Source organism: Mizuhopecten yessoensis, unplaced genomic scaffold (assembly GCF_002113885.1).
Source record: "Mizuhopecten yessoensis strain PY_sf001 unplaced genomic scaffold, ASM211388v2 scaffold716357, whole genome shotgun sequence".
NCBI lineage: Eukaryota > Metazoa > Mollusca > Bivalvia > Pectinida > Pectinidae > Mizuhopecten > Mizuhopecten yessoensis.
In genome coordinates, this window is record NW_018480076.1 from 525,584 (window position 1) to 552,069 (window position 26,486).

A 26,486-nucleotide genomic window follows, 5' to 3' on the forward strand; every position below is an offset into this window, starting at 1 on the left:
AGCGTAAACAAAGTGCTTATTAAAGATGTCTTATAGTTTAGCGTATACAAAGTGCCTATCAAACATGTCTTATAGATAAGCGCATACTTAGTGCTTATCAAATATGTCTGACAGATTAGCGTAAACAAAGTGCTTATTAAAGATGTCTTATAGTTTAGCCTAAACAAAGTGCCTATCAAACATGTCTTACAGATTAGCGTATACTAAGTGCCTATCAAATATGTTTTACAGATAAGCGTAAACAAAGTGCTTATTAAAGATGTCTTATAGGTTAACGTATACAAAGTGCCTATCAAACATGTCTTACAAATTAGCGTAAACAAATTGCTTATTAAAGATGTCTTATAGTTTAGCGTAAACAAAGTGCCTTTCAAACATGTCTTACAGATAAGCGTATACTAAGTGTTTATCAAATATGTCTTACAGATAAGCGTATACAAAGTGTCTATCAATAATGTCTTAAAGATTAGCGTAAACAAAGCGCTTATTAAAGATGTCTTATAGTTTAGCGTATACAAAGTGCCTATCAAACATGTCTTACAGATAAGCGTATACAAAGTGTCTATCAATAATGTCTTAAAGATTAGCGTAAACAAAGTGCTTATTAAAGATGTCTTATAGTTTAGCGTATACAAAGTGCCTATCAAACATGTTTTACAGATAAGCGTATACAAAGTGACTGTCAAACATGTCTTACAGATAAGCGTATACAAAGTGCCTATCAAACATGTTTTACAGAATAGTGTAAACAAAGTGCCAATCAAACATGTCTTACAGATAAGCGTATACAAAGTGACTGTCAAACATGTCTTTCAGATTAGCGTATACAAAGTGCCTATCAAACATGTCTTACAGATAAGCGTATACAAAGTGACTGTCAAACATGTCTTACAGATAAGCGTATACAAAGTGCCTTTCAAACATGTCTTACAGATTACCAAATAAAAACTGACAAAGTGTATGTATATTACAGCCTTGTGTATATAAACATTAACTGAACATGTCCTTTGCGCAGGTGCATATAAACTATCTGCTTTACGTGTTGTCTTGTTTGGGGAATATGATTCCCTTGAAAATGTCACACAGACAAGCACATATAAAATGCCAATTCAAACATGTCTTACAAGTTGGTGCATGTTAAGTGTGTATGTAAACTTATCAGACATGTACAAGCTGGATAAAGTAAACTGATTGGAAACATATCTTATACGTTGGTGCAAATAACCTGTCTGTCTTCTAGAAGTGTCTTCTAGGCTTACGCTTATAACCTGTCTGTTCGACATGTCTTCTAGGCCTACGCTTCTAATCTGTCTGCTAGACGTGTCTTCTAGGCTTACGCTTCTAATCTGTCTGCTAGAAGTGTCTTCTAGGCTTACGCTTATAAACTGTCTGTTAGACGTGTCTTCTAGGCTTACGCATATAAACTGTCTGCTGGACGTGTCTTCTAGGCTTAGGCTTCTCATCTGTCTGCTAGACCTGTCTTCTAGGCTTACGCTTATAAACTGTCTGCTAGACGTGTTTTTTAGTTTTACGCTTATAACCTGTCTGCTATACGTGTCTTATAGGCTTACGCTTATAAACTGTCTGCTAGACGTGTCTACCAGGATTGCTCATATAAACTTCCTGCTAGACCCGCTTCTAGGCTGGCGTGAATACATCGCCTTCAATAACAGATGGTCGGGATACTGCTGCAGAGAGAACTGTTTTGTTCACTGATCAAGCAACAGTATAATTTTGTAACTCACAATTACACGTTTGCAATTATTTCATACACTGTTGCTAATCAAACAGGAGAGGGTTTGCTTGTTGTAACATACATGTATGTGTTAGATAGCGGTTGTCTTTTGTTTTTCCATAAAAGCAATATACACAATTACTTTAAAGTCTTAGTATTTAGGGATTAATTTATTTTGCAAGAAATCTTTATCAAATCCTCAATATTCTTATTATTATATAAGAGCAAGCGAAGAGCCGTTCCTTATAATATAATATGACTTCTCTATAGGCTTAATACCTGAAATATCATTTTTATCTGAATGAAAACAGTAAGATTTCTATGTCGGGCAACTCAAATATTTGTTTACAAGCAGTAAAGAAATACGCAGGGATTGCTTCATAAAGGAACGCAAATAATACTTTAAATGTTCATCGACTTTTAAATTACACCACCTAATACATATATAAAACAATGAAGCAAATTGGGAAATATTTGACAACTGTAACATTGCTGTGATACAATACAAACAAACTTTGTTTAGATATGATCTATACGGATTTTGATCATCGAGTATTTCAAACAAAAGTGTTAAATCGATTTTCAATAATGCGTAGCTACTCCGAAAGACACAATGAAGATGCAGGATTATATTTTAAATATTTTAATATTGTCATCTTCTTAAAAACGGTAGCGGCGCCATAACATGTCATGTTACGTGGAAGCTTGAGTATCAGCTGAGCGATGGAACTATACAGAAATAAGTCTGCTTATTCGGCATATCGATTTCCAACAATGCTGACTTCAGTCAAAATTGTACATGTTTTCTCACTAAAATGTTTCAATATTTAATTAGTGTTCCATCGGTATATTAGACGTGCTATGTTAGCCACCTGTGTCCCAGTTATTAGATAGCTGTATGGAGTATTCATTTACCTTTCACTCGGCAGGGAAAACAAACGAAACACCATCAGACATTGTCCTCACATGAAACTCAGTTCTGGCTCAGAACATTGTATATAGTGTCACTGTCGCCATCAATGTGTAGCACACTGGTCTTTTACACGCTACGAGCCTGCAGTGCAGCTGCATAATACGAGTGTGTTAGTAAGGTATCCACCTGGGTCAGTACAGTAAGGAAATCAATGGGGGGGGGGGGGGGTTACAGCATACACATATATACATAAATAGAGAGACCTTTTGGTTAAATATACTTTACATGACTTTTATTTGCTAGTCTTATTAAGTAGTCGTGCTTTGGAAATATAAGATTTTGTATTGGGTAATTAGAAAGCATTAACAAAGCAAATTTAACACATTAGGTCAAAACACCGTAAATTACTAGTCGTTTCGTATACCATTAATTAAGGTTATTTAAGGATGCAACGATTTCGTATTGGACAGGGAACTTGGACTTGAAGTAATGGATCTGGAGTACGGTATTTAAGTTTGGCGAGCCAAAGAATATTGCTGTATGTAGTTGGTTGGTTGGAGTTTTGTTCATCATGAAAACTGTTATAACAAATGTTTTCAAATGACACTTTGTAACATATGTCGCACCTTGGTATTGTACTTAACTTAGTGTGGATTACACTGCATATAATATGGGAGTGTTGTTTTAAATCTACCATCTGTTCATCGTTTTAAATCAGTATTGGAATCGATAACAAAAATACCGTTATTAAATGTTGTTATCGTTCATATTACTGTATACCTGTAAATTTGTTTAATAGAAAAATGCAACATCCAAATTACTATTATATTCGGGTTATGATTTCCTTTGGTAGACGCCTATTCTCTATTTGGAATACGTCCATTACATTTATTAGGGAGATACGCTCTTCCTCTTAAAGATTAGCCTTTTTTCATTTTGCATGACATTTTAATCAGAAAATTAAAAAAACGTACTTATATGTTAACAGAATTAAAGAAAATTCTCCTGTTTAACTAGTAAAACCCTTGTACATTTTACCAGTTTATCTCGAAGTCATGTCATTATCATCAATATTTCGACATAATATGGTTTTGTTATTAAGTTCTTTAACAGAACAAAAAATGTATGTCTCTGAAAATGCATAAATTACTAACGTAACTATCAATTTGTGAACAGTTTATATTGGCAATATTGTTTCGGTTATTGAAGAACGTTCTCATGATTTTTGGAATCTAACCACAGATAAAGGTTTGGGTATCAGTTATACAAATGTAGAGGTTTGTTGTTTGAGTAATAATAAGCAGTTGAGAAAAGAATCCTCAGCAATTAGCCAGATATCTATAAATTAACATCGATATGAGCGTCAGAGAAACCGCACACAGGCAGCATGGAGGCACGGTAGTCCAGTGGTACTAAGCCACTATATTTGATCTGCCCTTTTTTATATTTGCACTTCATTTAAAGTATTTATATTTGAGTTCATGTTAAGGTTTGTGGATTGTTTGCACATTTTATCGTTGTATACAAATAGTTAGCAGGTCAAATGTTGTTTATTAGCACCCCTTTGGAAACGTTTATCAGACTAAATGATCAAGTCTTCAGTAGTCTAAACGATATTTCGTTTCGTTTATTCTATTCCTGATGTATTTATATACTAAATCAAACAGACAGGTAAGCACTTCAGAACAGCACTTCAAAACAAAGCAAACCCTGCGTGTGGTTTAAAAGCAATGGATGTGTGTGTGTATAGTAAGGCGATCCAATTTAAAACATAGTATATTGTCTTAAGTTTACGGCTTGATTGAATTTCAATTTCCCTATGAAGAATTTATTTATTTCTTTGCTCAATATATACATTTGAGTTGTAGTTTAGAAATTAGAGTGCTTTTAACTTTATCATTTTTTTCAAATCAAGCTTTAAATAAGTCGGACGGGTATAATAATCATTGTGTTAACCTTTTGCCTCAATCTGTGCTGAACAGCTGTCGGTACAGTAAGAGATTACGTGTTCGTGTGTCTCGGATGCGGATATTTTGATTTGAGTACAGCCTTTATTTTTTTCATTTCTCCTAAACAGTCGTTAGTGTTTCAACTCTGTACATGTTAAACGCATGTTTTGGTGAATGTTGTAAAGTCCATAAGGCCATTAAGGGCAATGGAGCAATATTGGTTCAAATAAACTATTATAATAATGATAATTATCATAAACTTCATCTCTCCTCCAAATAATGTACAAACGTTTGGAAGCCCTTGAAGAAATGCCTGTCTGCATATTTTTAGAATTGCTGCAAAGTTTTTGAAGGATTTCAAAACAATCTGTTATCACTTGAGATATTTTAAACATGCATTATCTATATTGCAGTTATTAAATGGATTAAATGGAGAGTTTGTATGTAAGTTGTAATCATACATTGTTGAAGATTTGTTTGATATCACTCGTAAACGAATTATAAGCCCTTGATATTCCAGATATTTTATAACAGATTTTCGAGAAGTGTTTGTATGAATAATTAACATTTAATGTTCGCGATGTGTTCTAACTATGATTTGTATTTAATGTTCGGGGATGTTAACGTAGCTCGTATACATTCATTGTAAGAAGCTGCTATACAACTTCCAAATATGTAAGTTTTCATGTCAAAGGCCTTTTACAGAGATTGTAAACCTTCATTTTAAGGCCATACAAAATAATGTGATTAAAAACAATATAACTTTAAACAATTCATTATGAAAGAGTTAAAGTTTTAGTTACTATGGACAATGGTAGATATTGGGTTAAAATGATGATCATGCCGGGTATCTGGCTAGTTTGTTGCGCATGCGATGCGCGGATTTAAGTTTGATTGCATATCAATTCGGGTATTGGGTTGGGATTTGATTCTCTATGCTGGATGTTTGGATTGTTTAGTTTATTGGCCATGGCAGGTATTTAGTTTATTGGCCATGCCGTGTGTTTAGATTGCTTTGTTTGTTGGCCATGCCGTGTGTTTAGTTTATTGGCCATGCCGTGTGTTTAGATTGCTTTGTTTGTTGGCCAAGACAGGTATAAGGTTAAAATGAGGAACCACTTTCTCTTGATCTGTGTCACTTGACCTTATTCTAAACCCATTGTTACTGCCTCAATACTTGAATTGTACACGTGCTAAACAGTGTTAAGTCTATTTCGTTACTTCGGCACTTCAGTTGAAGTATACATGAACATGACACGGCCAGTCTTGCGTGATAGAAGTAGTTCACGTGCGGATCCTTTCATAAAGTAGATTTTCATTATAAACGGCATTAAGAAGAAACAGGTGCGCCATTACTCTTCGAAACTGCGGCTATCTATCAGTCCTTTCTATAAACAGTCCATTTTTATCGTATATTCCCTTTCAAGAAATGCCTTAAGTTTACACTGTATAATATTAACAGTATGCCTGTTCAACCCAAAAAACTTCACATTGGCCCTGCCAGTGTCGGACACAGATATGTATGTGTATATTAATTCCTAGTATCCATAACCAGCTAGGACATATAGAGGACGGTGACTACTGATTTATTCCTGTAGACGTACTATCAACAAATCTCTACACTTGGATCGTATGTTTGAAATACCATACTGCATCGTTACTTATCACCAGTTGATTTTGCACAGTGCGTCAGCTTTATGGTAGTGCTATCGACAGTGGCTGTTCTTGAATATAAATAAATAATATCTCCAACAAACACAAGCCCCCTGCCCGCCACCAATCCCTAATGTCGTTATGGTTCAGGAATATAGAGTTTTGGCCATCGAATGTTTGATTTGCCTCATTTAGCAGTAGCGATGATTGTCGGCTTACATTTTTTTGTATATTTCAGTAAAGCTATTCTTTACACATATGTAATATCTTAAACATGTATTTAGCACACTCCTCACGCCTTGAAATTCATGTTATGTATCCATATACCATGTTACATCGTTACGATGCCACCCACAAGTGAATTCGTACATCTCGTCAACTCAAAGGGTGGTAATAATGAATAAAAGCGTTTAACCAACGTTGCAACATGTGTATGGGCCATTGTGAACACATGCATGTGTTCAAACATCACAGGTCTGTGTAGCCGCAGGTTCGTACCTGTAGACCTCTGACGAGGTGGAGATAATTTTACACTTCTGTAGATACCCTGACAAGGTGGAAACGCTCCACAGTTCAGTTCCAAAACGATCCTCCTCATTAGAAATAGATGCTAATTCTCCGTCATTCTGACTAATTTGGGATCACACAAGAGGGCAGAGTGAGGAAAACACATCAATCCCAGCATGTCAAACATTTCTCAGTTTTGGTGTTACCAAGTGCATCAACACATTGACGAGATGTATTCGTATGTTAGTTAGATATGTGTGTGTATGGAACCCTGGAGATCGGATACAGCTTCCGGTCGTCACTATCACAACTTGTGTGTGAGGGAAACACTTCGTTCATTGGCCGTACTTAATGAACCGGTACTTCCGCTTTTTATTGTGGAATCTTTAGTATAAAATACTCATATATTGTCGTTGTACTAATGGATTGATTAGCTTAATGTTCTTGCTTACAGTCAACAGTACGTAGTTGTTTATACTACAACATGCATCATTAAGTCTCATAAGACTCGTCCGCTATCTCGCTTGTTTGGTTTACACCGAATTGCATGTCATAATAACGGTTTGAATGTCCTACGTCTCTAGAAACTTTAACTTATATCTGAATCTGCATTTCAAACTGGGGAGTTATGCTGATGGACATCTTAAACAAAAACTAAGGGCTGAAAGACATTCTTTTTGACAACGACATGACTCGTTAGTTGCGCTTTGGGTTGTCAATATCAATGTCAATGTTTTCCATAAGTTGTTTCCATAGCTGTAACATAAAATCAAACTATGCAATTCGTGTGTTATTACCGATAGTGCGTTTGAATAGTTTGTTTGTCCTTTTTATAAACTTGACGTCAGGTTTTGTCGTGGTAACAATTTCAAATGTTTCCTGAACGTGTTTTGTTTTCCACTATATTTGAATCATCATGTGAATGTCGAAGCTGAATAAATAGCAGTCATGCATTTTAGAGTCTGCCTTATTGGGAATCGAACGTACACAGAATCGTTAGACAAAACCACGTCAGGTCAAATCATGACAAGCCTTATACATCTTATTTTCAATACTCGGAATAATGTTAATAGAAATGGCTCATTCACAGAACCTCAAAATAGCATCATGTTTGAACTGGCATCGACATGGAATTGTGATGTACCTATTACCACAAATCGGCAAGCCATAATTTAATATCGGCGCTATTAAACTGTCCAGCTTTTGACTCCGAAAGTCTCGCAAGCTTGTGGTTTCGAGCTTAATTTGTGAAAGGTTAACTTTCTGTCACAATCAGACTGGATATTTGTTATATACTTTTCCCCTCTTTTTACTATACATGTACTGGACTTTGATTAGATCGACCTGTTGATCGATGCACGAGCATGAGCGTGGGTAGATTCGTTTGTGTTATAAATATCCCAAGCTCAGAGAGATCTCATGAATGCCTAGCAGAAAAGATGCTATCTGATAGTGTTAAATGTGGAAACATGTGGCGATGTCGTGATTTAATCAAGTGAAAGCGATACAGGCCCACGTCAGAGGGCGCCCACTTTAGAACGAGAGTAATCAGGTCTGTAGACATTATCAAACTTCAATCATGATAGTCGTTGTTGTTCACTGGTAACAGGTACATAATTGATGAACCGGTACCAAAACAAACATCTTCATGATCAAATTCAAATCGCACATTGAACTGATAAGTTAGTTACCAAATTTCGGAAGACCATATACATTGTATAGTGTCATATATACCGGAAGTAATAGGAAATCCTCACAATAACCGCAGTAGATACCAGTACAGTAAAACTTCGTTATATTGCCATCCTTTATACAGAGCGATGCTGGCATTAAAAAGAATATGAATGGCGATAAATTGAGGGTAACATACAAAGCAATTCTTCAGAAAATTCAAACAAAAAATTAACTTGGAAGCATGTTGGAAGTTAGCAAGGTGGCAAATGAATCGAGATTCATTATATCGAGATTTTTAAGAAATACTAGGAAATAATCACATTTAACCGTTCGTAGTCACTGTAAAGTTCAACCTTTCTGCATTATAGTTCAGGTTATTTGAAATATAGTACTGTCCTATTTGAACACACGTGTGCCTGGTACCATGGCATTTATATGATATAATTGTTTTACGTGACAAGGTGATTGACTCAGATGGGAAGATTGTCTCTCCCCATGGTTGACCGTTACACCTTGTAGCTGAAATTTGTACTGGAAGGATGTAACATGAAATTTTAGTTTAAGTATAAATTATTTGTTTTAGCCAAAAGTTTTTAACGTTATAAATGGTTTAAAAGGCACCTTCTCCTTTCAACTGAATTATACACATGTTCAATATAACACACTACATACAAAACATAAATCTTTCTAAATTTGAAATAAGATCAGGTAATAGCAAACTCTTTAATTTTCATATATTTTAACAATATTTGCAAAACAATTACATTATTGTGAAAGAAGTTTGTTTGCTGTGAAAGCTTGTTTAGACTAAACTACTTTCTAGTACACAAATTAGTGGGCCAATGATAAATTTTATAATTACAGAAATTAGGCTAATTCTACATGTATAAGAGCGTAGAATTCAAGGTGCTCAGTATTTGACTGTCACAAATGTCTGTCAACCCAGTAGATACATAGCTCTTTTAGCGCTGGTGTTCCGCATGGCTCGATTTGTAACTCATACCGTCTTATCTACGAGCTTCATGGAACACCGACATCTTATCGTCTCGTCAACACATCATAAAACATACATGACATAGACAGAGGAATTGTATTGATCATCCATTCACAATAGCACAGAAAGGCCATAGTTAGTGGTGTGCATCTAACGGGACGTTGATTCCTGGTAGGGCTGTCAATACGTTTTCACTGGTTTAAATATCAGTGATTCATATATTGAATAATTCAGTGTTGGTATGTCACACTAGGGAGTGCCTAAACAAGTGTTACTTATGATATATTTCGAAGCGTATGTTCTGTTAGAGATTACCTTCAATCAGGGCTTCGAATATTTTCCAGAGTGCATTTAAAACTACGTATATTCGTATGTAAGAAAGTATCTAGGGCCCAGTGTTTCGTATATGTCATCTCAGTGAGTGCCTAGAAGGCAGTACATGTATTTCGTATGTTATGTTAGAGTTCATAGAAGTCAGATCTACGAATATTATTTTAGAGATTGTTCTAAAATCAGTCTGCTGGAGTGCTTAGAAATCAGTGCTTCGTATGTTAGTCTAGAGAATGCGTACAAGTCAGTGTTTGTATGTACAATGTAATGGTGGTGTGCCAAGAAGTTAGTGCTTCGTATATCATATCTGTACGTTACATTTGAGAGTGCCTAACACTAGGTTTCCTATTTTATTTTTGAAATTGTTTATAAACTAGTTTCGAACTTTAAGTGCATGGAATTCAGTTCTTTATATGTTATGTTTAAATGCTTCAAATTTATTGCTTTTTATGGTATACAAGCCTATGTTTAGAAAGGAGAGTTTTCCTCATGTTTTCTAAGAGCGACCCAATAAGCAAGTGTTTTATAACGATATCTATAAATCTGTGTACAAAGGTAACGAATTCCTATTGATTTGGTAAGTTTCAATAGAATATGCATCAAAGATTAATGTTGAACCCATTGTTGTTGTGGAGCATTGTAACAAGGTAATGAAGGTTCGCCACACTCTCCAGGCATCAACAGGGATTTCTCCTGTAATCGATTAAAAAATAAAATTCTTTAAAAACGTTACGAGACTTTCTCTGCCATCATTAACTGATCCACACCATGTGATCGTATTGATACAGCTCTCCATAATTCTAATAGTTTTCCACTGGCCGAGTGCTTGTTTGTGATGTTAGATGTTAGGCGGGACAACTTCTACATCAGGGAGACGGATTGTAGTTCCAGCAGCTGGATCTTTCACACTCAGTGAAGATGAGGTATGAATCGACTGGCATCCGTGTTATCAATTTATTTTCACTTTACGTTACATTATTGTGTTGATACTCTATCTAACGGCAAACAGACGACGATGACGGACCGTATATCACATGAATATGGAATTATCTTGTTTACTTCCTAAAAATCGTGTAGTGTTGAAATGTATATTTTCGACTCGCTTTTTTGCCATCATCGTTGGACATGTAATGATTATACACAGCATATACAATAGATTGTATATAAGCTATCATTCCTCAAGTTTTATTTTTTCCTCTATTCGAAATGGATGTGTTTTTGAAATATATGAACGCGATATAACATCATGCGCAATAAAACAGATTTTTATAGAGGGACCAGCTGTAACATTTCACGCTGAATCTTAACATAAGGGATACCTTTACCATGATGTCAGAACAAAACTGTTCGTACGAATGGTGTTATCTCATAAACTCAGCAATCAAGAAATCGGTCAATGTTGTCATTATGTGTTTACTCTTTTCAATCAAAATTGCACTATATTTACATTAATCAAATTATTGCATGTTCTTTCTTAGTTATGAATGACGTATAAAATATAGAATCAGTGTAATATTATGAGAGACTGCAGTATGTTTCCCGCTTAAAGGGTTTGCAACTGTCACCTTCGACCTTTGGACCAAATGTGTAACCACCTCCAATGCTTTTCATTGGCTACCTTTCTTTTATCGTTCACCATTGAATTACCGTCCTAAAACATTAAAGTTGGTGTCATTTGACCTCTGCATCCGGCTTGAATCTCCTTCAACCATTTGTATTGGTCGTCTTTGACCTCTGAACTCAGTGTGTAACAAAGGTCAAAGCTTTTGTATTGTTCACCTTTGAATAACCATCTTCAAGACTTTTAATTAATGTCGTCATTGACCTCTACATCCAGTGTTTAACTTCCTTCAACGCTTTTCTTTTGTCACTTTTGACCTCTAGATACGGTAAAATAATCATACATGTAAGGCTTCTTTATCTTAAACATGCATGTTCGTTAAGTCAGTTTTTCAAAATCATGTGTTTCGAAATAAAGTATGTGTAGGAATACTAGAATATAATCCGAGGTGAACATTTTGTATCGCCCATAAAAGGTTTGTTTCTTAATGTTAATGACCATGAATGTACATTTCATCCATGTAGCTTACAGCGTAAAACTGGGTTCTGATTCATTTCATTGGGCAGACTATGAACACGAGTGACTACGCCCAAAAACAAGTTGTTATTGATGTCTGTTAAAAAATAAATTCGGTTGAATAAAGTATGTTGTGATAGAAAGTTTTCTTTCCCATATTAGTCAAACTAATGAAATAGTATTATTGCGCGCTGAAAAAGCGATGGCGGTTCTCAGATATAATGAAAATAGATTCCTCGACTATTTATGGGGTTGTTGTTTTTTATCAATATCGGTAGTTATTTTCCAAACGTTACACGATTCACAAGCTTTGATAAAATCCATAACCAATCCCTAACTCTTTGAGGAGCCTCTATTTATCTATATCATGAATCGCTATCACGATTATACCATGTCCATTTTATCCACATTATGTGGGTGTCATATTTCACTTGACGCTTTGGTGTTGTCATTTAACACGGCATTTATATAGTCTGAAAATTAAGTCTGTCATTTTAAGCGTCTGGCATACATATGATTGTAATTTGTGCTTCTTGTCAGAGGGAAGCTTGGATTTACTAAACTCTGAGCTAGAGCATGTGGGTAAATCCGGATAGGTATTACAACATTAGAAGACTAGATACTGATATAAATATATGTGTGTGTCTATTAAGTGTTTTGTTTGCTGTAAATATTTTAACATCACATGTAACAGATTGTTTTGAAAGGCTTGTTTATGAATTAAAAAGGTGAACAAATCGGCATATTCCATATTTCCTAAGTGCACATGTACATCATATCGATCCACTTTGTAAGATGTATTTACATTTTTTTCACGTTCTAGTTGGTTGCAAATTGTCTATATGCACCAATTAGTGAGTAGGTATATCAAGGAGACGTTGTAGGTACCACGTATATTATCATGCCCTTGCATTCCAAAGTGTGTTTCGTTGTCTGTCAACTTTAAAGACGCGTGTCCGCCGATCGTACAGTGAGTTCCTATCGGTAATTTTCACCTCCACGGATATGAAATTCCCGGCTTTAAGTTATTTCTGTGACCGTTTATGGATAGGAATCAATCACTAACATGTGTCTATGACCACGTGGTATGATAAAAATAAGCAAGCAGAGCCGTTGCAGTAAACAGAGCAATTAAATGGCTTTGACCCACGACCACAACGCAATTTGTTGCGGCATTGTTGATTAGTTACTGATCGATTTTGCATTTTTTTGCAAACATTTAACTGCAAAATATCGAAGATTAGACACACGAACTGCGTGTAGTATACATAAAACACATACAAATGCATTTAATGTTTTCAGACTTTTAAACCGAAAATTAAGTCTTGCTAGTCGTGTACTCGGTAACCGATCACTTGACAATCCATTGATAATCTTGGTGGCGTGCGTTGTTACCAGAAATCCCTGCATCTGAAACACGTCATATTAAGTCACCATTTCTTATGATTATATAACTAAATCAGCTCTTAAAAAGGTAATTGATTACAATATGTATTAATTGCATATCGCCGTTCTGATCAAGTTATTAAGGTGTTTCGGTGGCGGCATACATTTAGTTCGAATCTGATAAACAAGATTTTGCAAAATATGACGTAATATTAATGAACTTGTAAGTCACTCTTTTCCAAGCTTTCGGGCTTATAAGCAATCAAGCCAAGCCCGGTCTTCAAAATTATATCTGCGCCAAACATTCAAAACAAAATTTATTTTCAATAGGCGGTCTTTGTAAGAGATTGAACCATGAAGTGCGCTCGCAATCTAATGCTTGACGTAATATATAACTCAATTAAGTTCGCGGTAAACCATCTTAAGTGAAGTTAGTAAGAGGTAGATCATATATGTTGATATAGTGGATTTTAGGTCAAGAAGACCGGGCTTGGCTTGTACAAAAACTATTTTTAGAACTTTAAAGTAGTTCCTACATAACCTATGGATAGAGTTTGTCAAAATCCGCAACCATATAACGTTAGTTAGATTGACTTCCGGGTATAAACGATTATTTGCGGATGCATTAACGTTAAGCAATGATAGTTTGTTATAGTAATGTGTGACAAGAAACCATTCCATATCACAAATGCCTCCCACTTAAGAGGGTCTAACTACATGGAATTCCCAGTTTTTGTACCATGATGCATTTTTCGGTTTTATAGAATGACTCACTATTTCGTCTTTACGCTTGTTCCTTATCACCCCATGTGCGCGGTGTAAACTTTCTGGTGAGTATAAAATACTCGCTAATACCCTCAAATCAATTTATGTAAAACTTATGAGAACCTTGATCTTAGACATTTGAAATATCAATCTGAGCCAAACATTCTAAACCAAATTTATTTTCAAAAGGCGGTCTATGAAAGAGATTGAACCATGAAGTGCGCTCGCAATATAATGCTTGATTTTGATTGGCTAGTTGAGCATTGAAGTGCTGTGGTATCCAACGTCACAGTTATGTCGTCACAACAATGATGACATCATAACTTTGTAATGACATGTATTCCGTCTTTGTGTATTGCAGAGTTATCTTCTCTTGTGAGCAGGTATTGATTGTTACGTTATTGGTTTGTGTGAGAAAATTAACGACATTGATGAAAATGACGAAAGACGGAATAGCTTTTCTAGGAGGGTTTTATCAAAGCAATAGCATACAGTTGTGAATACAATATAGCGTATATTTCTGCACATTTGGAGCATTAATTTGAAGAGTTTATATTATGTAGAAATAATTTGTGTTACGAGTAGTTCTTAACCATACTTTAAATAAAATAAAAACAGCAACTGGATCACTCGACTACATGCTAGTATTATTACAATGAATTTTATGTTAATGTTTTTTTTAATGTTCTGTGTTGAATGATTGAATAAGTATTGCAGTTGTTTGTACATGTATCACCTATTTTAATTAATCGTTCCGATATATCTTCCCTATAAGTAGATGCAGTATTTTCCTTTATATTCACAATGGCGTCCCTGTTCCATGAGGCGTGTTGATGCAGATTTCCCTACTTATACTAGTACAAGCTTTATACATATCTAATTTGACCTCTTGCGATTCTGGTAATTTCCATTAGTGCATCATATTGTTAAGTTTATAAATACATAGTGCGTTATCCAGACGGAAAACAAAATATATAATGCATGTATCTGGAGCTAAAGTAAACCTGTGTTTTCCATTGATTGGCTGTGTTTTAATAAATAAGTTAGTAATAGATGAAAATATTGTACATTATAATGCCATACAAACGAACGGTGGTATTAAAATGTATGAGCTGCGACAGTTGGGTCTCTGGTGGTGTCTGTCGTACTAAAACTACAAACGAGTTGTCGTATAATTCATAGCTCTATATGACAAAGTCACGTGGCGCGTCGTTAGTACATCACATCAACTATGTCAATATGGTCAAACAAAGACTTGTCACAACCATGTCACATAAATCTGTGCCAATTCGGACCACTCAATTCCCAGGTGATCGTTAGAGCTGGCCGGGGTCAAGCTGGATACAGCAGAAAATCGGTCAATATCGTCTAATAATGCCCCGTAAATGTGGTGCTATTATTGATATTTGAAGCTTGATTGCTCGTTCCCCCGGGATCACGAGACGTCCCTGACACCTTGCCGTAATGAGGCATGTCATACGTATGTCCATTTAGAAATTGAAATTTTCAGTATCCAAGATAGAAGTTCACGACTTGGCCATTGACATATGCTATCGACAATTCGTATGAAAACGGAAATTGAAATGTTTCCTGTTAATGCGTTATGATTCAGTTCTTGTAACATTAAAATATGACACTTTGGGTTGATTTTTACGTGCTGTAGAGATAGATAGCAAATGAAAATTATGCAATTATATAAAATGAATTCATAAATACTCGTTTCAACTTCGGAGGACATCATTAATCGTTTCTACCGAAGCAATAAATTATCAGTAATGAGAGCGCAACATCTGCTGGGAAATAAAGCTGAAAGGCTTTTCATGTCACAAAGAACTCGTTTAAATTCGAATATACGAAATTGTAATACTTAAAACGTCATACCGTATATCTCATGGATCTTGAAAGTGATTGAAGGAGTGTTCAATAAAGAATAAGTGTCATGTGATAATGACATATATAAAATGATACCATCCTTCGTGAGTATAGTGACGCCGACTTATCACGCATGATTTATGCCAAAAATGTATTCGTTGCGAACGTCGTAATACCGAAGTGGGACCTAGCGGGATATTTTCGACCTTTGTAATTCTGCTATGTAGACCACAAGTATCACATGATAATGATTTATAAGAAAAGAGATATTTCATAATGTTACTGACACCGCTATAACTATCATTATGTATGTCCCTACGAACGTCATCATTCCAAACTTGGACCTGGCGAGGTCTTGTAGATTGCTGTAAATAAGCTTTTGTGACCGCTAAAAATTGTTATGTGAAGACACTGCGTCATTTGATATGCTGTTAATGTACATATTTAAGCGAAGTCTTATTTTAGCGCTTAAGATATTGTGTTAAAATACAACTACGCCAAAAGAGTCCCTATATACTGTTTTCTATTGTATATTTTGTGGACACGCCAATTAATCAATGTGCTACATAATCTGTTCAAATTCGATAAGGCTCCAAAACGACATCCTCGATATCCAGGGGTTTCGCTCACTTTCGCTCTCTACACCCCTGGAATATGTCATAGCAAAATCGATGGCTCAATGTGCAGCACCTTGCGGATGAGACGAGAAGACTACTTTGGTCCTTTGATGTCCATCAAAAGACCCTCGCGGTCTCGTAACGGTAAAAATTGACAGCCTTTAAAGTCGGGCATCGCTCACTTGTAATCTTCAAAGGACAAGTATCAGCCTCGTGATTGGTCAGGTTTTACCAATCAAATTGCTGGCCGCATGCCTTCAATTTTGCTATGACATATTCCATTGGTGTAGAGAGCGAACGTGAGCGTAACCCCTGGATATCGAGAATGCAAAACGAACGCGCTGCATAAACACGTGCAAGTCTTCAATTATCTTTGTGTGGGGTCAGGTGAAATGATTGTGTTGTTAGAACTTGCTAACAATACTGACGACATTGGTGTTATTGAAAAAGATCTCTATGTCAGAGCTAAATAGACCAAGCTGTGTTTTACACGATGAAGTAGGTAAATACATTATTGATCTGATTGTTCTAATGAAGTTGTGTTTTGAATATGTTTCTAGTTTTCGTAATAGATTTTGTTCTAAATGTTATTTGACGTCCATTCCCTAAACCCTATTCGAGAGGGTCGCAGAACCGATTGCACATGCAGCTCATATTGACCGTTCAAAAGAAATAAGCATATCTAATCTTTGTAAAATCTGATTAAACTGGGAAAAGCGTGACTACTTTTGTTTTGAGCAAATGTATGTAAGACGAGCATTGGACTCGTATACGCGTATTATATGAATTGTGCGACAACTTGCTGAAAATACAAAGCTTACAGACAACAGTAGGATAGAAGAAACCATACACAGATAGTGTTTCCATATCAGGAATATAAAACATTGATATGATGATAATAGGAATATTTGTATACATACATTTTTGTCATACCAAAACCTATTCCGACTACTCTGTTCACGAGTGTCAAATAAAATAAGAGGCCCGTATTCATAAAACTGTTCTCGTGCTCAAGCACGATTTCTGTGCTCAATCCGACTTTCTTGTAACCTCTTTAAATCACGTGACATATTCAAAAAGTCAAGTTAAAAAATTGAAAACAATATTCAGCTCAAAGTCTTTTAAAATTTCTTACGTAACATTAAAGATTATTTTATAAATTTATCAATGGCACAAGAAATTGGGCTTGAGCAGAGAATCTGCGTTTGACCATGAGAACGGTTTTTAAAAAATACGGGCCATGGTCAGCACACGTGAAGATATTTTGGTAAATATATGGAATTATATAAAGATCCATCGTATTTTACAACAACTTTTTTTTGCTAGCTGGAAAATCGCAAGCTATGTTAAAATAATCAGAGCTGGGTTGTATAGCCTTTGATTAATTTATCTTTTTAACAATTTAACAGGTTTATAGAATATTTGTTAAGCTTTAGGAAATATCAATTAATTACATCAGCATGGTTTCATGTCGCAACACTACATCCATTATTAACATGTTAACAACCTGACCGGTAACAGACTTCCTCAAACCAGGCGCAGCACTCTATACCTGGACTAATTAGTAAACCTGCTACAGAGGCTGACAACCTTAGCTGAAGTGTAGAGAACCAGTTATGTACGGCTATGATTAATCTTGTAGATATATTTGTTAACACCTGAGATTCGCGAGACAAACACGGATTAATTAAACATGAAAGGATGTCTCCAGGCTTTACACAGGTAAGGGTATCGTTGTTTAGTACTCAGTTATTAAAAAAACTTACAATGACAGTTATTCAAAAGAGTAGGCTAAAAATCACATCCACAAAATGAGCCACAAGTTTATGGATATTTATATATAAGTTATATATATATAATAAAAACATCTTTTTTTCAGATCGTCCGCCATATTATATATATTCATAAAAAATATTAATGCTTAATCAAGACACAATACAAAATCGAATACTCGAGTAGAGGTAAATTTCATTTGACCTGGACTACATAACGGATGTCGTCGATGAAGCGCTTACCCTTCCTGAACGCATGGTCGTATTCCCCTTGCACATTTTTAAGGGTCTCAATATTAATCTTTTCTTTTTTGATATTTTGCCCTAAATTTTTTTTATCGATTTTGAGTTTGAATTCCGGTCCTGTTGACACTTCCGTATTCTCTTTCTCTCTGTCTTTAGAATACGTTTCCGTGAAGCTGTTCCATCATTTACCTTATCAAACAATGTTTTTAATTTACATTTATTCTTCACTAAAACAAATCTTATGGAAATTAATTTTTGGGGTTAATTTTTGTGTGAAGTGCTCAAATAAATCATTGACGAACCTGCAATCTCCCACATTCAAGTAAAAGATATTTAAAAAGTTTAAGCGGAAGTTTGCTTGTAATCCACATCCGACGCTGAATGAAAGCAAAATTTGGCCCATTGGGATGGCAACCAAGCATATTCCTTCTATTTCATCTTACGAAATGGTGAAAGCTTTAACATGCAAACGGAAATCGTTAGTGTTGGCAAAAGTAAAAGGGACATTACCAAGGGCAGAAGATGATCCACATAATTGTTATAGTAACTGTATCTCGATCTCTTTTTGAAGCCGACTGCTCTGAAAATGATGCATGGCCGTTCTCTGTAGTTTTAGATTTCCCTGTGGGACAGTTTCATCATCATTACGTTGTTGTTGTTTTTATTATGAAACATCGATTCTTTGGCATTTTACTTTTATTGTTTAGATAGAGTGGCATTGCGCAACGTTATGAAATTCTGTGTTGAAGGTTCCGAACAAGATCAATGGAAATTGATTTCAATCCGTGGTATCTGTTGATTAGCTGTGGTTCTAAGGCAACGGCCAGGCTAACAGCAATCCTTTGGTTCAATAAACACTTTTGCGTAATAGCTAATTCTACTTAATGGAAGAATGTTTCTATTTATATCAATTGACATTTGATTTTTTTATACATTGTTAATTGATGGATTCCATTTGTAAAAAGGAAAACAATATTTATATGTTCTGGTTTATAGACAAAACCTGAATGGTATGGTAAACATAGGAATCAGGCATTCTTAATTTCAATTTGCTTATATACCATAACGCTTATCTACTACGGCAAGTCAACATGTATTGCCCTTACCGTAAGGGAACACGATACTTTGTTTCCCCGAGGTCAATCATGTTTAATATGATTAATCGAGGAGAATCAATGAATCGTGATTCTCTACTGCAAGGGCATTAGATGTTATATTATATTGAAAAAATACAAATCAAAAGCAATAACACAATAGTAAATATGATCAGGGTAACGCGTCATTGTTGTCGTCTGCTTTCGTCGTCCGGAACTACGTCGTAGTGGGTCTTGCATATTATGCTAGAGAGGCTACGAATAAGGAAAGCATGATGGTGAAAACTTGAGCGCATGAGGACAACATGCTGTTTTATTACCCCGTCATGTGACCAGTATCGTCCAATCAGACACGCTTACATAAAATGAGGTATACTAATAATAGATTTACTACATAAAGTGGATATACTTACACTTCAAAACTATCTCATATGGTAAAAAATATGTATACGAGATATCTTAAAAACAATTATGAGATTTGTTCTCATCCTAATTATATGATATATCTCTATTACATTTTAAGATATCTTTATTTGATTTGGAAATATTTTGAATTCGCTAAAGGTTGTAAAGATATGCATATTGGTTTATCTGACACGTAATCTCTGTTTACGTCTTATAAAAACAGGTACTAATCGTCCTTCATCATTACTAACGAGTGCCAAAGTAATACTATTTGTACATGCGGAAGCGGACAGTCGGTTGAGTCTCTGTCAGCTGTTTGTTTATCGACGTATATCGCTTCTTTAAATATCAGATGATTGATTGGTGAGATACACACCCTCCCACGCCTATCTCTATTGACGTAAGAGTCGACAGACACTCTAATTTACAAAGGTAGCAATACACCTGTCACTGGCATTCGCGTTGGAATAAATTGTGCTAATCAATAGACACTACCGACTGTGTGCCGAGATAATAAAAAGCTTCAGACTATCTCAGAAACACTTGTAAAAGAAAAGATGGATATTTCAGGATGTGTTAAATTTCTCGCAGAAATATTTTGTTTTTGTTTCAGCAAACTACAGTTTCTATTGAACATGCTTTAGTCACTTTAAGTGTGTGAATAGTGTGCAATGTGCATAGATGTCACACGAAAACTCTATTGTTTTATAACCATTATATCAAGCCATCGTATAGCACAACTATCATTTATTGTTAACGTTGTGTCCAGTTTGGCCATGTTGTTGTGTAGAGCGTTGTTGTGTAGAGCGTTGTTGTGTCGAGTGTTGCTCCATTGTGTATATAATGTAGTAAAGATGTGTCCAGTTTGGCCTTGTTGTTGTGCAGAGCGTGGTTGTGTAGAGCGTTGCTCCATTATGTTTATAGTGTTGTTAAGTTGTGTCCAGCTTGGCCTTGTTTTTCTGCAAAGCGTTGTTGTGTCGAGCGTTGCTCCATTGTGTATATAGTGTTGTTAAGTTGTGTCCAGTTTGGCCTTGTTGTTGTGCAGAGCGTGGTTGTGTAGAGCGTTGCTCCATTGTGTTTATAGTGTTGTTAAGTTGTGTCCAGCTTGGCCTTGTTGTTGTGCAGAGCGTTGTTGTGTCGAGCGTTGCTCCATTGTGTATATAGTGTTGTTAAGTTGTGTCCAGTTTGGCCTTGTTGTTGTGCAGAGCGTTGTTGTGTCGAGCGTTGTTCCATTGTGTATATAATGTAGTAAAGATGTGTCCAGTTTGGCCTTGTTGTTGTGCAGAGCGTTGTTGTGTAGAGCGTTGTTGTGTCGAGCGTTGCTCCATTGTGTATATAATGTAGTAAAGATGTGTCCAGTTTGGCCTTGTTGTTGTGCAGAGCGTTGTTGTGTCGAGCGTTGTTCCATTGTGTATATAATGTAGTAAAGATGTGTCCAGTTTGGCCATGTTGTTGTGCAGAGCGTTGTTGTGTAGAGCGTTGTTGTGTCGAGCGTTGCTCCATTGTGTATATAATGTAGTAAAGATGTGTCCAGTTTGGCCTTGTTGTTGTGCAGAGCGTTGTTGTGTCGAGCGTTGTTCCATTGTGTATATAATGTAGTAAAGATGTGTCCAGTTTGGCCATGTTGTTGTGCAGAGCGTTGTTGTGTAGAGCGTTGTTGTGTCGAGCGTTGCTCCATTGTGTATATAATGTAGTAAAGATGTGTCCAGTTTGGCCTTGTTGTTGTGCAGAGCGTTGTTGTGTCGAGCGTTGTTCCATTGTGTATATAATGTAGTAAAGATGTGTCCAGTTTGGCCATGTTGTTGTGCAGAGCGTTGTTGTGTAGAGCGTTGTTGTGTCGAGCGTTGCTCCATTGTGTATATAATGTAGTAAAGATGTGTCCAGTTTGGCCTTGTTGTTGTGCAGAGCGTTGTTGTGTCGAGCGTTGTTCCATTGTGTATATAATGTAGTAAAGATGTGTCCAGTTTGGCCATGTTGTTGTGCAGAGCGTTGTTGTGTAGAGCGTTGTTGTGTCGAGCGTTGCTCCATTGTGTATATAATGTAGTAAAGATGTGTCCAGTTTGGCCTTGTTGTTGTGCAGAGCGTTGTTGTGTCGAGCGTTGTTCCATTGTGTATATAATGTAGTAAAGATGTGTCCAGTTTGGCCATGTTGTTGTGCAGAGCGTTGTTGTGTAGAGCGTTGTTGTGTCGAGCGTTGCTCCATTGTGTATATAATGTAGTAAAGATGTGTCCAGTTTGGCCTTGTTGTTGTGCAGAGCGTTGTTGTGTCGAGCGTTGTTCCATTGTGTATATAATGTAGTAAAGATGTGTCCAGTTTGGCCTTGTTGTTGTGCAGAGCGTGGTTGTGTAGAGCGTTGTTGTGTCGAGTGTTGCTCCATTGTGTATATAATGTAGAAAAGATGTGTCCAGTTTGGCCTTGTTGTTGTGCAGAGCGTTGTTGTGTCGAGCGTTGTTCCATTGTGTATATAATGTAGTAAAGATGTGTCGAGTTTGGCCTTGTTGTTGTGCAGAGCGTGGTTGTGTAGAGCGTTGTTCCATTGTGTATATAATGTAGTAAAGATGTGTCCAGTTTGGCCTTGTTGTTGTGCAGAGCGTTGTTGTGTCGAGTGTTGCTCCATTGTGTATATAATGTAGAAAAGATGTGTCCAGCTTGGCCTTGTTGTTGTGCAGAGCGTTGTTGTGTCGAGCGTTGCTCCATTGTGTATATAGTGTTGTTAAGTTGTGTCCAGTTTGGCCTTGTTGTTGTCCAGAGCGTTGTTGTTTCGAGCGTTGTTCCATTGTGTGTGTTGTTTCGTCATGAACTGTAACTTTGCAATTGTATTTTAAACTATTTTTGTTAGAGAGGTTTAATTCCCGGAATGAATAATGACATATTTATGTGCGGTAAAACAAGCACGAAAAAGATAAATACTGAGGCACATATGATATAAATTACTGTACGTAGGTCAGATAAATTTACAATCAACTCTGTAAGAGGAAATCGAAGCGTAAATGTTTGGTAATCTGCGGTACACATACCGTTCTATCTAGTTACTGTAAACAAAACGTTTATAAAACGTCCTTTAATCGTGCCGACAAGTCATCATTTACCCACGACAAAACCCCCGCTTATATACGACCAACATTGAGTACATATTTGACAATAGATTTATTTCTTCTATTGATTAATTTTAGTATGTCCCTCTGGAATACATCGGTTGGCAATAGGTTCTACATCAGTTGTTATCTATGTGACATTTGACATTGAAGGTTTAGTATAACCCACAATAAACCTCCCCCTACAATCGTTCAATGGGTCGTTGTAATGTTTAGAACACATCGTATGCCCATTATTGCATTATCGGGGTTGTCTTTCATGTCTCGCTCTGTTTGGAGAATGTAATACCAGATGCTTTGTGTAAGCCATGCAGCTAGTGTATTCCCGATATTGGTTGGTTTAGGGTCCAACGCTGTACTGGGATTGACGTAATTCGGACAACAGTAGCAATCGATTACAATAGCGGTGTATATTTAAGGTTATTAAATATATTTAGGTACCAGATGATTTAATGGGATTGTCATGTAGGGCCTATACGTGGTCGGGACGGACGTAATTAATGATGTAGTATCACCAACATTATCATACTTCTTGAACTCGGTAACACACCGAAACCTCAGCGATTCAATCACACAATTAATGCCTTGCTATAATCTTATTTTCAGTTCATTACCGGCAGATGTCACAATAACGGTAGAATGTTGGACCGTTGGACATACTCGGGAGCGAAATGTGACCCCATGGACAGTATCAAGCACAAGAGGATGTCAGAAACATAATTCCAGAGTGTTCTACGTCACAGCAATCCGAGATGACTAGCCAATACATACCTCCGAGCTCCAACAGAAGCGACCTAGAACTCATCATGGCAGAACCGTCATCCTTTACTCTTCCCGCCATTTGTAACTATTCTTACTTTGAAGATCGAGACAATGAGACTTTCGGAACTCACCACAGTGGCGCTACTATTATATCCCCAGTGTTAATGGGCTCCGCGGGGATCATTGGAAACATCTTGGCACTTTATGTGCTCCACAAGAATAAAAGTTCCTCTGTTTTTTATACACTAGTGGCAGGATTAGCCTGGACGGATTTGTCCGGAATTATCCTAACTTCCCCTGTCACCATTCTGGCTTACAGCAATGGTCGGAAATGGGTCGGAGGAGATATATTGTGTAAATTTAACGGTTTTGTGATGATATGTTTCGGACTATCAACTCCACTTATCGTGTGTGCAATGGCTATAGAGAGATTTCTAGCCATAAAATACGCTTTCATACATTCCCAACGATGTAATTATGGCTGCGCACGGATTATTCTAATAGCGTTGTGGATTGTCGTGCTGCTATTTGGAGTTCTCCCCCTCTTTGGAATCGGTACTTACACGGTACAGTACCCTTGCACGTGGTGCTTTCTAGATTTCCATAGTAATAACCCAATTGCTAATTCATATGGTTATCTTTACGCTTCTGTTAATCTCGCAGTTGTGCTAATAATGACGTCATGTAATTGCTACGTCATGTTTGCCCTGTTACGGGTAAGGTGGTTGAAAAGAGTTGCAATATCTCAAAATGGAAACTTAGAAGTGTGTGAACTTAATGGTGGGAGAAGGTATCGGCGGAAAAAGAAAAACCAGCGGGATATTGAGCTACAGATGATTATATTGATGTGTGTGCTTACCACGGTGTTCGGCATGTGTTGGGCTCCGCTAATGGTAAGTATACACGTCTTTTTCCTATGTGAATGAATGTATGCGGTTGATTGGTAAAATCGTTAAAAATACATTTTTTAGTTCTGTAAATATTTAAAATTGCGATTTGAAAATGTATATGAAATACATATACGTCAATAATACTATACATTGGAGCGGTATCACGCATCCCCTGTGTCTACGAAAAAAACGTCTACTAGTCATCGTTATTGTATATACATGTATTAAACACAACTTCTACTGGTCATCCTTCTTGTTTATAACAAACACAAACTCTACTGGTCAGCGTTCTAGTTAAAACAAACACAAAGTCTACTGGTCATCATTCTAGTTTATAACAAACACAAACTCTACTGGTCATCGTTATAGTTAAAACAAACACAAATTATACTGATCATCGTTCTAGTTTAAAACAAACACACATTTCACTAGTCACCATTCTAATTTATAACAAACACACATTCTACTGGTCATCGTTCTAGTTTATACAAACACAAAGTCTACTGGTCATCATTCTAGTTTATAACAAACACACATTCTACTGGCCACCGTTCTAGTTTATAACAAACACGAATTCTGGTGGTCATCGTTCTAGTTTATAGAAACACAAAGTCTACTGGTCACCATTCTTATTTATAACAAACACACATTCTACTGGTCATCGTTCTAGTTTATAACAACCACACATTTCACTGGTCATCATTCTAGTTTATAACAAACACACATTCTACTGGTCATCGTTCTAGTTTATAACAAAAACAAATGTCTACTGGTCATCGTTCTAGTTTATAACAACCACACATTTCACTGGTCATCATTCTAGTTTATAACAAACACACATTCTACTGGTCATCGTTCTAGTTTATAACAAACACGAATTCTGCTGGTCATCGTTCTAGTTTATAGAAACACAAAGTCTACTGGTCACCATTCTTATTTATAACAAACACACATTCTACTGGTCATCGTTCTAGTTTATAACAAACACAAATGTCTACTGGTCATCGTTCTAGTTTATAACAAACACAAAGTCTACTGGTCAACGGCCTAAAATATAACAAACACACATTATACTGGTCAACGGCCTAAAATATAAAAGACATACATTATACAGGTCAACGGCGTAAAATATAGCAGACAATCATTCTACTTGTTACCGGTCCAGTATATAACAAACACACATTCCACTGGTCAACGGCCTAAAATAATACAGACACACATTCTACTGGTCAACGGCCTAAAATATAACAGACACACATTCTACTGGTCATCGTTCTAGTTTATAACAAACACACATTATAATGGTCGCTGATCTAGTATATAACAAACACACATTCTACTCGTCAACCGCCTAAAATATAACAGACACACATTCTACTGGTCATCATGCTAATTTGTAATGCATTCTACTGGTCACCAATCTAGAATATAATAAACAAACATTCTACTAATCTACCGGATACAACTGGTAACCGGTCAATTGTACATCAAACACATATTTTATTGGTCACCATTCTAGTTAATAACAAACACATTCTAATGGTCACTGATCTAGTATATAACACACACATTCTACTCGTCAACCGCCTAAAATATAACAGACACTAATTCTGCTGGTCAACATCCTAAAATATAACAGACAATCATTCTACTTGTTACCGGTCTAGTATATAACAAACACACATTCTACTGGCCAACGGCCTAAAATATAAAAGACATACATGATACAGGTCAACGGCGTAAAATATA

At 36.2% G+C, this 26,486-nt stretch overlaps 1 protein-coding gene across 2 annotated transcripts in view; it reads left to right on the top strand.

The window, feature by feature from the left end:
• Window positions 1-26,486, top strand: part of LOC110443654 (prostaglandin E2 receptor EP4 subtype-like) — a 55,903-nt gene that overhangs the window by 15,777 nt on the left and 13,640 nt on the right. The window contains exons 1-2 of one of the 2 annotated variants that reach the window (XM_021488006.1): window positions 10,607-10,678; window positions 23,692-24,740. In XM_021488006.1, coding sequence (XP_021343681.1) covers window positions 23,838-24,740 — 903 coding nt within the window. In that variant the 5' untranslated portion in view covers window positions 10,607-10,678; window positions 23,692-23,837. Of the gene's footprint in view, window positions 1-10,606; window positions 10,679-23,691; window positions 24,741-26,486 lie in introns of those variants that run through there. The other variant, XM_021488005.1, reaches the window with a different exon arrangement.